General features: G+C 44.1%; 2 protein-coding genes across 3 annotated transcripts in view; one reads left to right on the plus strand and one right to left on the minus strand.

Annotated features, from left to right (window-relative positions):
• Nucleotides 1-1,320: 1,320 nt before the first annotated feature.
• Nucleotides 1,321-16,758, plus strand: part of med1 (mediator complex subunit 1) — a 117,465-nt gene continuing 102,027 nt past the window's right edge. For both annotated transcript variants that reach the window (XM_072249607.1, XM_072249608.1), the window contains exon 1: nucleotides 1,321-2,109. The gene's annotated coding sequence lies outside the window, so the exon portion shown is untranslated. The remainder of the gene's footprint in view (nucleotides 2,110-16,758) is intronic.
• The window catches only part of LOC140191503 (gasdermin-E-like), a 30,040-nt gene continuing 25,994 nt past the window's right edge, over nucleotides 12,713-16,758 (minus strand). Inside the window, exons 8-9 of the mRNA XM_072248956.1 lie at nucleotides 13,825-13,898; nucleotides 12,713-13,720 (exon numbers count right to left, since the gene is read on the minus strand). Of these exons, the coding sequence (XP_072105057.1) occupies nucleotides 13,463-13,720; nucleotides 13,825-13,898 (332 nt within the window). The 3' untranslated portion in view covers nucleotides 12,713-13,462. The remainder of the gene's footprint in view (nucleotides 13,721-13,824; nucleotides 13,899-16,758) is intronic.

Raw genomic sequence — 16,758 nt, forward strand, 5'->3', positions numbered from 1 at the left:
GTGGGAATAAACGGGACCTTTTCAGAATGGCAGGTGGTGACTAGTGGGGTACCCGCAAGGCTCAGTGCTGGGACCCCAGTTGTTTACAATATATATTAATGACTTGGATGAGGGAATTAAATGCAGCATCTCCAAGTTTGCGGATGACACGAAGCTGGGTGGCAGTGTTAGCTGTGAGGAGGATGCTAAGAGGATGCAGAGTGACTTGGATAGGTTGGGTGAGTGGGCAAATTCATGGCAGATGCAATTTAATGTGGATAAATGTGAAGTTATCCACTTTGGTGGCAAAAATAGGAAAACAGATTATTATCTGAATGGTGGCCGATTAGGAAAAGGGGAGGTGCAACGAGACCTGGGTGTCATTATACACCAGTCATTGAAAGTGGGCATGCAGGTACAGCAGGCGGTGAAAAAGCCGAATGGTATGCTGGCATTTATAGCCAGAGGATTCGAGTACAGGAGCAGGGAGGTACTACTGCAGTTGTACAAGGCCTTGGTGAGACCACACCTGGAGTATTGTGTGCAGTTTTGGTCCCCTTATCTGAGGAAAGACATCCTTGCCATAGAGGGAGTACAAAGAAGGTTCACCAGATTGAGTCCTGGGATGGCAGGACTTTTATATGAAGAAAGACTGGATGAACTGGGCTTGTACTCGTTGGAATTTAGAAGATTGAGGGGGGATCTGATTGAAACGTATAAGATCCTAAAGGGATTGGACAGGCTAGATGCAGGAAGATTGTTCCCGATGTTGGGGAAGTCCAGAACGAGGGGTCACAGTTTGAGGATAAAGGGGAAGCCTTTTAGGACCGAGATTAGGAAAAACTTCTTCACACAGAGAGTGGTGAATCTGTGGAATTCTCTGCCACAGGAAACAGTTGAGGCCAGTTCATTGGCTGTATTTAAGAGGGAGTTAGATATGGCCCTTGGGGCTACGGGGATCAGGGGGTATGGAGGGAAGGCTAGGGCGGGGTTCTGATTTGGATGATCAGCCATGATCATAATAAATGGCGGTGCAGGCTCAAAGGGCCGAATGGCCTACTCCTGCACCTATTTTCTATGTTTCTAATCACAACCATGTGCCAGCTGATGCTATGACTGGAAAGAGGAAGAAAACTACATTGTTCATTACAGCAGGGAATGTCCTTAACGGGGGATATGAATATTTTGTCTCTATGTGTGCACCCAGTGTCAGTACCAACCACAACATGGTCAGAGTTGAGGTCTCCTTTTTAAACTCTCCGCACGGTCCTGTTGACATCACACGCCTGCGCAGTCTCGCCCTTCTTGCACTCGTAGTTTTTTAAAAAAACTGCCTTCCTTCAGAATTCAGGTCCCATGACGCTCTGTAGTCCCGATGCAAACAAGCGAATTAATTAGGTGCTGCCTGGCACGTAAATGTCGGCTCAGATCAGATGCGACGCAGTCAGCAATTGCTCGTGATATCCTGATAGCGTGGCGGGGGCTCCACGAAAGAAGGCGAAAACATACAAATTCCATCCAGAATGGGAAGAGGAATTTCTACTTGCCTTGGTGAAAGACAAGTGTATATGTATGTTGTGCCACCAAACACAAGCACTGACTGAAAGAGGGAATCTGGAGCGGCACCGCAACACCAACCACCAGAAATTTAAAGACACCTACCCCCCCCCCCCCCCGCCAAAGAGCGCAATTCGTGCCTGGAAAATTGAGGAGCTGAAATCGGGGTTGAAGGCCCAGCAATCGTTTTTCACAAAACACGCTGCTCAAGATAAGTCTACTATTGAAGCATCATTTCGTGTAAGTCACCTTTTGGCTGAACACAAGAAGCCTTTTACGGATGGCGATTTATTCAAGGAAGTAATGGTCATTACCACAGAGACTGTTTTTAATGACTTTAAAAACAAAAACAGCATCACAACCGCAATACGTAATATACTGCTTGGTCCTGCAACAGTGACAAGGAGGGTAGAGTCACTGTCAGAGGACGTGAATATTTTTCACTACAGTTCGATGAATCCCTGGATGTAATGGAAACAGCTCAGCATGTTGTATTTGTCAGAATGGCTTTCTAGGATTGTACAACAAGGGAGGACTTCCTCACTCTTTTGCAATTAAAGGAAAGAACAAGAGGTGAGGATATTTACAATGAGTTTAAAAAATATGTCCGTGAAAATAACATCCCCATTCATAAACTGGTGGCAATTACTACTGATGGGGCTGAGCAATGCGTGATGTGCGTGTTGGTTTTATACCATTAAAAGTCAGTGCCTACATCGGATCAATTTATCTATGTGAAATTGCATTTTCACAGATGAAAATTATTAATTCTAAGTACAGGAGCTGACTTACTGACAGACACCTCACTAGGGTTGTCAGCTTTCTCACTCCCAGATAAGGGACAAAAGTAGCAGTCAAATCCCGGGACATTTGTGTTTACCCCGAGAAAGACTACCATGACCATGAAGCCTTGCGCGGGCACCTGTGTGCGCATGCGCGTACTTGCGGATTTCTTTTCTTTACCCCCACGAATCGGTTTTGGCTTAATTTTCATTATTTCTACTTTATATAGGCTGTGTAGTTATCATATCATTCCTGCTTTTACTATATGTTAGTGTTATTTTAGGTTTTATGTGTTATTTGGTATGATGATTTGGTAGGTTATTTTTTTGGGTCTGGGAACGTTCAAAAATTTTTTCCATATAAATTAATGGTAATTGCTTCTTCGGCGTAAAGCATTTCGGCACAAAAGGTTTCATAGGAACGTTCTACCTTAGTGGGGGGAATGCAGGACAGTTGACAACCCTACACCTCACAGACTGTCTCAGACTGGCTGTCTGTAGTTATGAGCCAAATTTCTGGGAACTAGCAGAAAGTATTCAGCCCCAGTCATCTCACTGAGTGCAACAGTCAATTTTTATTCATTTACTTTTCGTGTTGAAATAAAATTAAATAATGAAACTTAGAATTAAAGGTGTGAAGTGTTGTAATATTCTTAAAGAAAGACATCTATGGCCTGTTTGATATGCTAGTCACAGTGTTTTCTTGTTTGAATTAATTTGAAAGTTTGACAAAAGTATTTTGTGTAATTCAAATACAATTCGCCCAAATAAAAGGCCTCAAATTGGAAGTACAATCTGAGCTGTTTTTTCTCTAAACGATTTAGTAGGTAGATCTTGCCTTTCACTGAGGTTGAGGTAGGGGATCTTGGGCTTAAAAAGGTTGGTGACCACTAGCCTACCAGATGGGAGGAGAGTAAAAAGTCCATGGTTAGGGTGAGATGCATCCTCGATAATGCTTTTCGCCATGCCCAGGCAGCATTTATGGTAGATGTTCTCAATGGTGGACAATTGGGTGCCGATAATCTGCTGGGCAGTTTTCACCACATACTGGACTGCTTTGCGGTCCAATACGGGACAATTGCCATACCACACTGAGATGCAGTTGGTGAGTATGCTCTCAATGGTACAGCAGTAAAAGTCCGTCAGTATCCTGGGACAGAGGTGAGCTTTCTTGATGCTCCGCAGGAAATAAAGGCACTGTTGTGCCTTTTTGATCAGGATGGAGGAGTTCAGGGACCAGGTGAAATCCTCAGAAATGTGGCCACCAAGGAATTTGAAGCTTGATACATGCTCCACTACAACTCCATTGATGTAGATGGGGACGTGAGTGTGACTCCTAGCATGCCTGAAGTCTACAATGATTTCCTTGGTCTTCTGGGTTGTTAAGGGCCAGGTTGTTGTCGGCACACCACGCAGCCAGGTGCTGGACCTCGTCCCTGTAGGCCATCTCGTCATCCGCTCTGATCAGGCCAACCACCGTGGTGTTGTCTGCGAACTTGATTACGGAGTTAGAACCATGTACAGGAACACAGTCATAGGTGAAAAGGGAATACAGAAGAGGGCTCAGCACACAGCCTTGAGGCACGCCGGTGTTCAGGGTGAGAGTGGAGGAGGAGAGGTTGTCTCAGTTAACTGTTTGGGGTCTGTCAGTCAGAAAGTCCAAGGTCCAATTGCAGAGGGATGAGCTGATACCAAGCTGGCGAAGTTTGGCGATCAGCTTGGAGGGGATCACAGTATTGAATGCTGAACTAAAGTCAATGAACAGCATTCTGATGTAAGAGTTGGGGCTGTCCAGATGGGTCAGGGCAGAGTGAAGTGCCGTGGAGATGGCATCCTCTGTTGACCTGTTGGTGCGATAGGCAAATTGATGGGGGTCCAGGGTAGTGGGTAGACAGGATTTCAGATGTGATAGAACCAGTCTCTCAAAGCACTTTGCAATGATGGGTGTGAGTGCAACTGGACAGAAGTCATTCAGGCCCGTGGCAGTGGAATGCTTCGGCACTGACACGATGGTGGCGATCTTGAAGCTTGTGGGGACAACTGCCTGGGACAGGGACAGATTAAAAACGTCCGTGAAAACCCCGGCCAACTGCCCTGCACAGACTCTGAGCACACGGCCAGGTATTCGATCCAGACCAGCTGCCTTCCGTACATTCACCCTGCTCAGGGTGGCGCAAACATCGGAGGTGGAAAGTGAGAGAGGCAGTTCACCAGGCGGGAGATCTGCTTTGAGGGTGACCTCCTTGTTCTCTCGGTCAAAGTGAGCGTAGAAGTAATTGAGCTCATCAGGGAGGGAAGCAGAGGTGGAAGGGGGCACAGTACTAGGTGGTTTGAAGTCTGTAATGACCTGTATGCCATGCCACATGCACCACGGGTCCGAGGAGTTGAAATGCTCCTCGATTCTCTGTTTGTATATGTGTTTATCCTGAGAGGTTCCCCTCCTCAGGTTGGCCCTGGCTGAGCTGTAAGCCTCCCGGTCTCCAGACCTGAAGACTGAATCTCTGGCTTTGAGCAGGAGGTGAACTTCTCTGTTCATCCATGGTTTCTGATTGGGGAAAATTTTTATTTGTTTTTCTGATGTCACTCTATCTACACACTTGTTGATGTGCTCAGGGACAGAGTTGGTATATAAATCAACGTTAATCTGAGAGTCTGTGGTGGCACGGGCAGCAAACGCACTCCAGTCTGTGTGCCGGAATTGGTGCTGAAGAGCAGAGTCAGCACCCTCCAGCCAGATATTAATAGTCTTCATTGTGGGTTTCACATGTTTAATGACTGGGCTATACTGGGGAAGCAGGAACAATGAAAGAAATTCCTCCATTTTTCCAATCCCTTTTCCAACTCACAGTTGTTCTGATTGAGTACTTCAATTTCTTGTTGGAGTTCTTCACATTTACCCTGGGTTTCAACCATGTTTCTTGTATACGTAAAATCAAAGGATTTCCCTTAAGTTCTGATACATATTTCTTAAATTCTTGACCATTTGCGTTAAGACTCCTTGCATTCCCTTGTAATATATATATACTGCCATTAATTTCCCGTCTCCCCTGCCTGTGAACTGTTTGATCCTCCATTCAGCGTTTCTTTGACCGCTTCCCTTTTCAGCAAATGCTTTCACTGCCTCCGTGTAACTGATTCCTTGAGTTACTTTTACATATTGTATCTCAGCCACCTTCTTGCTATAAATGCACCCTCGATAAGCTGCGCTGTGTTCCTTGCCACAATTGCAGCATTTCAGCCTAGCTCCCGCTTCACATTTCCCATATTCATGTTCTCCAGCGCATCACCCACATCTTTGTTTTCCTCTGCAGACCGCCGCAATGTGCCCGAATTTCTGACATTTAAAGCATCTTAAAGGTGGTGGTATATATATTCTGACCTCATAACACATATACCCTAAATGAACTTTAATCGGCAATCTCTCTTCATCAAAGTTAATCATAACCAATAAACTATCACTTTTTTTTCCATTTCTTGTAACTTTCAAACGTTTGGCCTCAATAATTTTTGCTCCTTTTATGTTCTGTTTAATCTCATCAATAGCAACTTTTGTTGGTATCCCTGAAATAGCTCCTCTAGTCCACTTTCTGTTGTTGGGTATTGAGCATTGTATTTCTTTGCTGTCTATTTTATTTAATCTTATCACTTTGCCTTGCTGAGCACTATCCGACAAATCACTAATAGCAATCCATTTCATAAAATCTTTGCTGTTTTGACCTCACCTATAAGTTGGTTGATTATCTTCGTCAAACGAATCGGGTTCCAATCAGCAAAAGTCTTCGTTCAGTTTTATAATTGCTTTGATATCATCTTCTTTCCATTGTTTTGCTGTCCTGTTTTGATCATCCCCTGACTCCTCAGAGCTTGACATCTCATACCTCTGTTTTCTTTTCTTACTCTTTCCACTCCATTCCTCTTTCCTGCCAACCTCCATCTCTAACTCACTTCCACTATCCGGTTCACCTCCGACCAAAACTCTCCGCGCTGTCTTTCTCATCTTCATCACACACTTCCCCAAGTTAGAAACATAGAAAATAGGTGCGGGAGTAGGCTGTTCGGCCCTCGAGCCTGCAGCGCCATTCAGTATGATCATGGCTGATCATCCAACTCAGAACCCTGCACCTACCTTCTCTCTATAGCCCCTGATCCCTTTAGCCACAAGGGCCATATCTAACTCCCTCTTAAGTATAGCCAATGAACTGGCCTCAACTGTTTCCTGTGGCAGAGAATTCCACAGATTCACCACTCTCTGTGTGAAGAAGTTTTTCCTCATCTCGGTCCTAAAAGGCTTCCCCTTTATCCTTAAACTGTGACCCCTCGTTCTGGACTTCCCCAACATTGGGAACAATCTTCCTGCATCTAGCCTGTCCAATCCCTTTAGAATTTTATACGTTTCAATAAGATCCCCCCTCAATCTTCTAAATTCCAACGAGTATAAGCCTAGCCGATCCAGTCTTTCATCATATAAAAGTCCTGCCATCCCAGGAATCAATCTGGTGAACCTTCTTTGTACTCCTTCTATAGCAAGGATGTCTTTCCTCAGATTAGGGGACCGAAACTGCACAGAATACTCCAGGTGTGGTCTCACCAAGGCCTTGCACAACTGCAGTAGTACCTCCCTGCTCCTGTACTCGAATCCTCTTGCTATGAATGCCAGCATACCATTCACCTTTTTCACAGCCTGCTGTACCTTAATGACTGGTGTACAATGACTGGTGTATAATGACACCCAGGTCTTGTTGCAACTCTCCTTTTCCTAATTGGCCACCATTCAGATAATAATCTGTTTTCCTGTTCTTGCCACCAAAGTGGATAACCTCACATTTATCCACATTAAATTGCATCTGCCATGAATTTGCCCACTCAGCTAACCTATCCAAGTCACCCTGCATCCTCTTAGCATCCTCCTCACAGCTAACACTGCCGCCCAGCTTCGTGTCATCCGCAAACTTTGAGATGCTGCATTTAATTCCCTCGTCTAAGTCATTAATATATATTGTAAACAACCGGGGTCCCAGCACTGAGCCTTGCGGTACCCCACTAGTCACTGCCTGCCATTTTGAAAAGGTTCCATTAATTCCCACTCTTTGCTTCCTGTCTGCTAACCAATTCTCTATCCACATCAATACCGTACCCCCAATACCATGTGCTTTAAGTTTGCACACTAATCTCTTGTGTGGGACCTTGTCATAAGCCTTTTGAAAATCCAAATATACCACATCCACTGGTTCTCCCCTAACCACTCTACTAGTTACATCCTCAAAAAATTCTATGAGATTCGTCAGACATGATTTTCCTTTCACAAATCCATGCTGACTTTGTCCGATGATTTCACTGCTTTCCAAATGTGCTGTTTTCACATCTTTGATAACTGACTCTAGCATTTTCCCCACCACCGATGTCAGGCTAACTGGTGTATAATTCCCCGGTTTCTCTCTCCCTCCTTTTTTAAAAAGTGGGGTTACATTAGCCACCCTCCAATCCTCAGGAACTAATCCAGAATCTAAAGAGTTTTGAAAAATTATCATTAATGCATCCACTATTTCTTGGGCTACTTCCTTAAGCACTCTGGGTGCAGACCTTCTGGCCCTGGGGATTTATTTGCCTTTAATCCCTTCAATTTACCTAACACCACTTCCCTACTAACATGTCTTTCCATCAGTTCCTCCATCTTACTAGACCCTCGGTCCCCTACTATTTCCAGAAGATTATTTATGTACTCCTTACTGAAGACAGAACCAAAGTAGTTATTCAATTGGTCTGCCATGTCCTTGCTCCCCATGATCAATTCACCTGTTTCTGTCTGTAGGGGACCTACATTTGTCTTAACCAAGCTTTTTCTTTTCACATATCTATAAAAGCTTTTACAGTCAGTTTTTATGTTCCCTGCCAGCTTTCTCACATAATCTGTTTTCTCTTTCCTAATTTGTCCTCCTCTGCTGGACTCTGAATTTCTCCCCGTCCTCAGGTGTGCCACTTTTTCTGGTTAATTTGTATGTTTCTTCTTTGGAATTGATACTATCCCTAATTTCCCTTGCCAGCCATGGGTGCACTACCTTCCCTGGTTTATTCTTTTGCCAAACTGGGATGAACAATTATTGTAGTTCATCCATGCGATCTTTAAATGCTTGCCATTGCATATCCATTGTCAGCTCTTTAAGTATCATTTGCCAGTCTATCTTAGCTAATTCACGTCTCATACCTTCAAAGTTACCCCTCTTTAAGTTCAGAACCTTCGTTTCTGAATTAACTATGTCACTCTCCGTCTTAATGAAGAATTCCACCATATTATGGTCACTCTTACCCAAGGAGCCTCGCACGACAAGATTGTTAACTCTTCCTCAGCACCCTTACCAAGTTGGTTCACCCAATCTATATGTAGATTGAAGTCACCCGTTATAACTGCTGTTCCTTTATTGCACACATTTCTAATTTCCTGTTTAATACCATCCCCAACCTCACTACTACTGTTAGGTGGCCTGTACACAACTCCCACCAGCGTTTTCTGCCCCTTAGTGTTATGCAGCTCTACCCATATCGATTCCATATCCTCCCAGCTAATGTCCTTCCTTTCTATTGCGTTAATCTCCTCTCTAGCCAGCAATGCTACCCCACCTCCTTTTCTTTCATGTCTATCCCTCCTGAATATTGAATATCCCTGAATGTTGAGCTCCCATCCTTGGTCACCCTGGAGCCATGTCTCTGTGATCCCAACTATATCATATTCATTAATAACTATCTGCACATTCACTTCATCCACCTTGTTATGAATGCTCCTTGCATTGACACACAAAGCCTTCAGGCTTGCTTTTACAACACTCTTAGCCCTTATACAATTATGTTGAAAACTGGCCCTTTTTGATTTTTGCCCTGGATTTGCCTGTCTGCCAGTTTTACTTTTCACCTTACTACTTTTTTGCTTCTACCCTCATTTTACACCCCTCTGTCTCTCTGCACTTGTTCCCATCCCCCTGCCACATTAGTTTAAATCCTCCTGAACAACAGTAGCAAACGCTCCCCCTAGGACATTGGTTCCAGTCTAGCCCAGGTGCAGACCGTCCTGTTTGTACCGGTCCCACCTCCTCCAGAACTGGTTCCAATGCCCCAGAAATTTGAATCCCTCCCCCTTGCACTATTTTTCAAGCCATGTATTCATCTGATATATCCTCCTATTTCTACTCTGACTAGCACGTGGCACTGGTAGTAATCCAGAGATTATTACCTTTGTCAGCAGTTGGACCTTCCAAATACAGGTGTATTCCTGTGAGTAATGTTGTTGTCCCATTGAAATTCCTCAATCCACCTCGTTATAATTCCTGCACTGGAATTATACCGTGGAGGCGATACAATAGGGTTTTTTAAGAGACTCTTTGATAGGTACACGGAGCTTAGAAAAATAGAGGGCTATGCAGTAGGGAAATTCTAGGCAGTGTCTTAAATAGGTTTTTTAAACACAAAATAATCTGCAGATGCTGTGATCAAAGCAACACTTTCAGTACGTTGGATGAACTCAGCAGGTCGGGCAGCATCAGTTAGAAATGATGAGTCGACGTTTCGGGCCAGAACCCTTCGTCAGGACTGAAGAATGAAAGATGGGGAAGGATTTGAAGAATGCTTGTAGCTTCAGTTGAAAGACCAGTAATTTGAAAGACAAAGGGGTGGAGGAGGGGAAATATTGACATCATAGCCATTGAAAACAATGGGTGGTAGAAGAAGGAAGTGGAACCATGAGGGAGCTGGGGGAGGGGGAAGAGTGAAATAGAGATAGAGGAAGGGAGGGGGAGGGAATTACCGGAAGTTGGAGAATTCTATGTTCATACCAAGGAGCTGGAGACTACCTAGGTGGTATATGAGGTGTTACTCCTCCAACCTGAGTTTAGCCTCATCATGGCAGTAGAGGAGGCCACGTATGGACATATCTGAATGGGAGTGGGAAGCAGAGTTGAAGTGGGTGGCCACCGGGAGATCCTGTCTGTTGTGGCAGACGGAGTGGAGGTGCTCGACGAAGCAGTCCCCCAATTTGCATCAGGTTTCACCGATGTAGAGGAGGCTGCACCGGGAGCACCGGATGCAATAGATGACCCCAACAGACTCACAAGTGAAGTGTTGTCTCACCTGGAAGGACTGTTTGGGGCCCTGACTGGTGGCAAGAGATGAGGTGTAGGGACAGGTGTAGCACTTAAGCTTACAGGGGTAAGTACCGGGTGGGAGATCAGTGGGGATGGACGTGCGGATAAGGGAGTGGCGGAGGGACCGATCCCTGCGGAAAGCGGAGAGGGAAAGATGTGCTTAGTGGGTTACATGGTCGGCACAACATTGTGGGCTGAACGGTGCTGTAGATTTCTATGTTTTATGTAATACTGAAGCGTTATAAAGCATTAGTCAGACTGTGTTTGCAGTAGTGTGAGCAGTTTTGGGCCCCTTATCTAAGGAAGGATGTGCTGGCATTGGAGAGGGATCAGAGACAAGAATGATCACAGGAATGAAAGGGTTAACACATGAGGAGTGTTTGATGGCCCTGGGCCTGTACTCACTACGGCTAAGGAGGATGGGGGGGTGGGGGTGGTTTCTCATTGAGACCTATCAAATATTGAAAGGCCTAGATAGTGGACATGGAGAGGAAGTTTCGTAGAGGAAAGAGATTGTGAACTTCTGGAAGGTTCAGAATCCTTAATAGTTAATAATAATATTGTATTATGATATTGTAAATAGCATAATATTATATATTATTATATAATCAATATTATTTTAATTTGCAGTGTTTTCTTTTGCACATTGGTGTTTGTCAGTCTTTATTTACTTCTAGTTTCTTTGTAAAATTCTATTGTATTTCTTTTTTCCTGTAAATGCCTGCAAAAAAATGAATCTCAAGATAATAGATACAGACTTCAATAATAAATTGACTTTTGAACTTCAAACTTCCTTTCATCTCATCTGCTTCAATCACCTGTGCTCCTCTAAAACTTGCAAATTTCCTGAACTGAATTGACTTTATTTCTTACATCCTTCACATACATGAGTAAAAATCTTTATGTTACATCTCTATCCAAATGTGTAAGGTGCAATCATAGTAATATATAATAAATAGAACAGTCAATGTAACATAGAAATACACTCAGATCGGCGTGAGTTAATCAGTCTGACGCCCTGGTGGAAGAAGCTGTCCGGGAGCCTGTTGGTCCTGGCTTTTATGCTGTGGTACCATTTCCTAGATGGTAGCAGATGGAATAGATTGTGGTTGGGGTGACTCGGGTCCCCAGTGATCCTACGGGCCCTTTTTACACACCTGTCTTTGTAAATGTCCTGAATAGTGGGAAGTTCACATCTACAGATGCACTGGGCTGTCCGCACCACTCTCTGCAGAGTCCTGCGATTGAGGGAAGTACAGTCCCCATAGCGGGCAGTGATGCAGCCAGTCAGGATGCTCTCAATTGTGCCCAACACCACCAAAGTCCCGAAAGAGCCAGATTGATGGAGATTTTTTTGTAGTGCGATCACTTGACCTGAATGTGAGGGTTGTCTATTTGTGGGTCTTTAGGTGGCTGCAGCGGCTAACCTTGTCAGGAAATGTAGAGGAGGCTTGACCCAAAAGCAGAGCCATGAAGACTATTCAGCAGTAAATGGTACTTTACTAATAAACTGCAAAATAACAAGCCACAAGGGGCTACAAAACTGGAGAGAACAGATATTTAACATGACAAACAACAAGTTAACCAAAGGCTAGGAGCAACTGGATGAGGCTGGCTTGTTCAATGGTTGAACAAAGGGCTGTGGATGAGAGCTGGGTTTAAAGAGGCTGCAGGTGATGAGTTGGAAATGAGTGGCAGGCAACTCCTATTGGAGACAGGAAAGTGCCTGCCTGTGCAGGCCTGAGAGATCTGGGATCCACATCTTCTGGGATGTTTGGATGGATTCCCTCAAAGGAGAACGCCTGTGTGTGACTTTGTTTAACGTGGAGAGGCTGATGCACAGGAAGCTACCACGTGGTCCTTGACAGATCAGGGTCAGGGTCCAGTGGGATGGAATTCAAGACAAGTGGGGACCCTTCCCTGCTGCAGCTTTCCTCAGTCTTCATTGCCGTTGTGATGTGTCATCATCTTCTGCCAGCTCCACTGTTGAGGTCTTGGTTTGATTGCTGTTTATCTGGAACCTCCCTCTTGATCTTATCGCCACAACTGAACTTACCAGGAGCTAAAGACCAGATGGTGTCGCTCGAGGGATGGCAGGAACTCACAAGCCTCTCTGCCATGAAGATGATCCTAGGAGGAGAAAGCTTTATTGTTCTTCAAATACACAAAGAGAGACCTCAGGAGGAAGTTCCTGTTGAGGTCTGTAAAGGAATGACAAGCAGGTTTCGACCATTCGAATCAATAAGTGAGAAGAAACACTCCAAAGTTGCTACAGATATTTTATTAGAGTATAGTAAGTGAGAACAAAAAAAAGAACCACAGAGATAGATAAAACACTAAGTTTAAAACAATGTGTAAAACAGTTGATAAAAGAACAAGTCCCATACCCTTCTACCAAGTGATGCAAAGGATTAACAAAATAACAAGTCTAAAACAGAGTACAGAATAATTGATACAGTAGCAAATCTCATGCCCTTCTGCTCATCAAGGACTCCGATTAAATGTCCTTGGCACTCATCGCAATTCCAGTCCGAGAACAGAAGTCCGATGAGCTAGCGCATTGTTCATACTTACTCATGTATATAATCGAGAAAGCCTGTGTTTGTTTTCTAACCTCCACATACAGTCATCTACTATTCTAAAACAATTTCTTAATGATAGATAGGGAGGATTTTACATTTCCATTGACCTAGTCTCACTTGTTTCTGAAAATCTAGTCAGTCAAAACTATGCAAACTGAGAAAGGAAACAAGTTGTTATGTTCCTTAATAGTTTACTCTATATACTTCAAGGCCTCATTGACCTCATGAACCAAGACATAATGTCTTATTCATCTGTCTAACTTGCTCATTATAAGTACTGTGAGCAGAAAACTCCATTCCAAGTAAAAAAAAAATCTGTTTTTAACCCTCCCATTGCAAGGTCACAGAAAAATGAAAGGAAGAGGGTGCGTTCTCCAAAGGGAAAATGTCGGGAAAGGACCATGCAGATAGGTGTAAATCACATCACGATTGTTTAGGCAGATAAAATACAGAGAGCAAACAGAGCAGCAAAGAGGGGAAGTATGCTTTTCTGTCTACGGCCATCAATGGCTGAAACTGAAGAGCTTTCCCTATCCATTTGAAATCCATATCCATCCAAAATCTGCTGGGTTATTTCAAATTCCTCGTCCGTCAGCTGAGCTATCAGAGTCTTCTCCGGATCCTCCACAGCTTCCACCGGCAGGCATCCAAATCTAGGCTTCAGGTTCCTTTTGTCATCAATTATTCTGACCTGCAGAACCAATTAGGATCAAAGAGTTATAAAATTCTAACAGTCCAGGGAGCCTTTACCTGAAATTTTATTTCTTTACCTGCTGTATGGATTTTAATTCTTACCAGATCTCGTTGTTTGGATATAATCTTTGCCTCAACACAGTATGCCAACAGAATTAAAGTTTCAGGATCTATTTCTGAAAAGGAAGCAGAAATTAGAGGTGGCACGGTAGTGTGGTAATTAGCATAACGCTTTATAGCACCAGTGATCAGGGTTCAATTCCCACCACTGTCTGTAAGGGGTTTGTGAATTCCCTTGCGACTGCACAGGGCATCCATAAGAGATAGGAGCAGAATTAGACCATTCAGCCCATCGAGTCTGCTCCATCATTCCATCATGGCTGATTTATTATCCCTCTCAACACTCTTTTCCACCTTCTCCCTGCAACCTTTGACAGCCTGACTAATCAAATACATATCAACCTCCACTTTAAATATACCCATGACTTGGCCTCCACAGCCGTCTGTGACAATTAATAGTAGAAACTGTTACACCGAAAGCTCATGAGGTCATGAACGTTCAGCTACGAAAAATATTTATGTATGATTCAGAAACTGGAGTTATCCGTTTGTATTGTCGTGATACGAAAGCTGCTGGAGAATTTGCGAGTGGAAAGAACTGGGATGATATTTGGAAACTTGACTTTTTGAAGCATCATTTGGCAAGTAAATTGCCTTTGGACTGTGTACAAAAGCTCAGGCAACAGAACCCGTCATTACCCGTTACAGGAGTGCTACGCATGTTACGGTTGAGTGCAGATGAGCGAGAGCGAAAATGATCAAACCCAGACGAGATCAAAGTTGAGGTACAAGAATGGTCAGCTTTTGATTTCTCTGCAATTGCAGATTGTGACTTCACATTTGGCAATGAAGAAGTTAATGCCTTATGTCTAAAATATCATGAGTTTCTAGCTGAAAATATTGTAATAGTTAGACAGTTTAATGATTTCAAATTTTCCATGCAAGAAAAAATTAAATCCAAACTGATTTCAAACTTTGCTCAAATGCTGGCATTTGTACTTCAAAATGAACAGTTTTGCGACCTTGCACAGTTGATGGACATTGGGGGAAACTTTCTTGCGTCTAGTGTGGACTGTGAGCGAGGTTTTAGCCTAATGAATCAACTCAAAAACAAGCTGAGAAACCGTTTAGATGAATGTCATTTGGATATGTTAATGAGAATGAAAAGCTATCAATGGGGTGGAAGTTGTATTAGGCAAAATAGAGTTTACGAAAAATGGGTAAATGCCAAAGACAGGAGAGAAACAAAAATAACTGAGTGACTTAAATACGATAAAAATTAAATCTCTCCAAACCGATGGCATGAACATTGACTTCTCTAACCCGTTAATGCCCCTCCTCCCCTTCGTACCCCATCCCTTATTTATTTATTTACTTATTTATTATTATGTTTTTTTTCTTTCCCCTTTGTTTCTCTCTTTTTTTCTCCCTCTGTTCCTCTCACTATAACTCCTTGCCCATCCTCTGGGCTCCCCTCCCCCTTTCTTTCTCCCTAGGCCTCCCGTCCCATGATCCTCTCCCTTCTCCAGCCTCGTATCCCTTTTGCCAATCAACTTTCCAGCTCTTGGCTCCATCCCTCCCCCTCCTGTCTTCTCTTATCATTTCGGATCTCCCCCTCCCCCTCCCACTTTCAAATCTCTTACTATCCCTTCTTTCAGTTAGTCCTGACGAAGGGTCTCAGCCCGAGACGTCGACTGTACCTCTTCTTATAGATGCTGTCTGGCCTGCTGTGTTCACCAGCATTTTGTGTATGTGTGACTTAAATATGTAGTTTTTTTGTTCTTATTCTGTGCAGTTTTATGTCAAATATTTTGTAAACCTACATAAACTGTCCCATGTGTGCATTCAATGTGCACATACTTTTGTCACAGGAAAAAAATTTGCACAACATAAGATTTTTGCGCACACTGAAAACAAAAAATTAGAGGGAACATTGCCTGTGAAGCATTATTTGTCATCAGAACCCCTTTATCCCCACTCTTTGCCTCCTCCCAGTCAGCCAATCTTCTGTCCATGCTAGTACCTTTCCCGTAATACCATGGGCTCTTACCTTGTTAAGCAACATCATGTGTAGCACCTTGTCAAAGGCCTTCTGAAAATCCAAGTAAACAAGTATACAACATCCACTGACTCTCTTTTGTCTCTCCTGCCTGTTATTTCCTCAAAGGATTCCAACAGATTTGTCAGCAACTCCCTGGGTACAGTCAGGGTGACCCCCAAACACACATGCGAATAACTGTCCTTTGTTATTCAAAGAACAAGCCATGGGTGGCAAAGGACATCCTGATCACTAAAAAGAGGGCGTTTAGAGATGGAAATAGGGAGGAGCTGAGGGCAATACAGAGGGACCTGAAAGCCAGGATCAGGGAGGCTAAAGACAGGTACAGGAGGAAGCTTGAGTGGAAACTCCAGCAGATCAACATGAGAGAGGTCTGGAGGGGGATGAGGACCATCACTGGGTTCCGGCAAACTAGCAACAGAGGAGCTGAAGACAGTGTGGACAGGGCCAATGAACTTAACCTGTTCTTTAACAGATTTGACATTGTGGCCCCTGCCCATCCCCCACATGAGCCATCTGTTGTCGGCCCCCAACCAACACATATTCCACTCTCCCCTCCTACCCCTCCTCACAGTCCCCCACCCTGCTCTCATGACTATACACCTTCCCCACACGAAACCACCACGGTGGGCTTCACAGCTGAACAGGTGAGAAGACAGCTGAAATGTCTCAACCCAAGCAAGGCTGCAGGACCGGATGGTGTCAGTACCAGGGTGCTCAAAGCCTGTGCCCCTCAGCTATGTGGAGTACTTTGTCATGTATTCAACCTGAGCCTGAGGCTCCGGAGGGTTCCTGTGCTATGGAAAACATCCTGCCTCGTCCCTGTGCCGAAGACGCCGCGCCCCAGCGGCCTCAATGACTACAGACCGGTGGCATTGACCTCCCACATCATGAAGACCCTGGAGAGACTTGTTCTG

Source organism: Mobula birostris, chromosome X (genome assembly GCF_030028105.1).
Source record: "Mobula birostris isolate sMobBir1 chromosome X, sMobBir1.hap1, whole genome shotgun sequence".
Lineage (NCBI taxonomy): Eukaryota > Metazoa > Chordata > Chondrichthyes > Myliobatiformes > Myliobatidae > Mobula > Mobula birostris.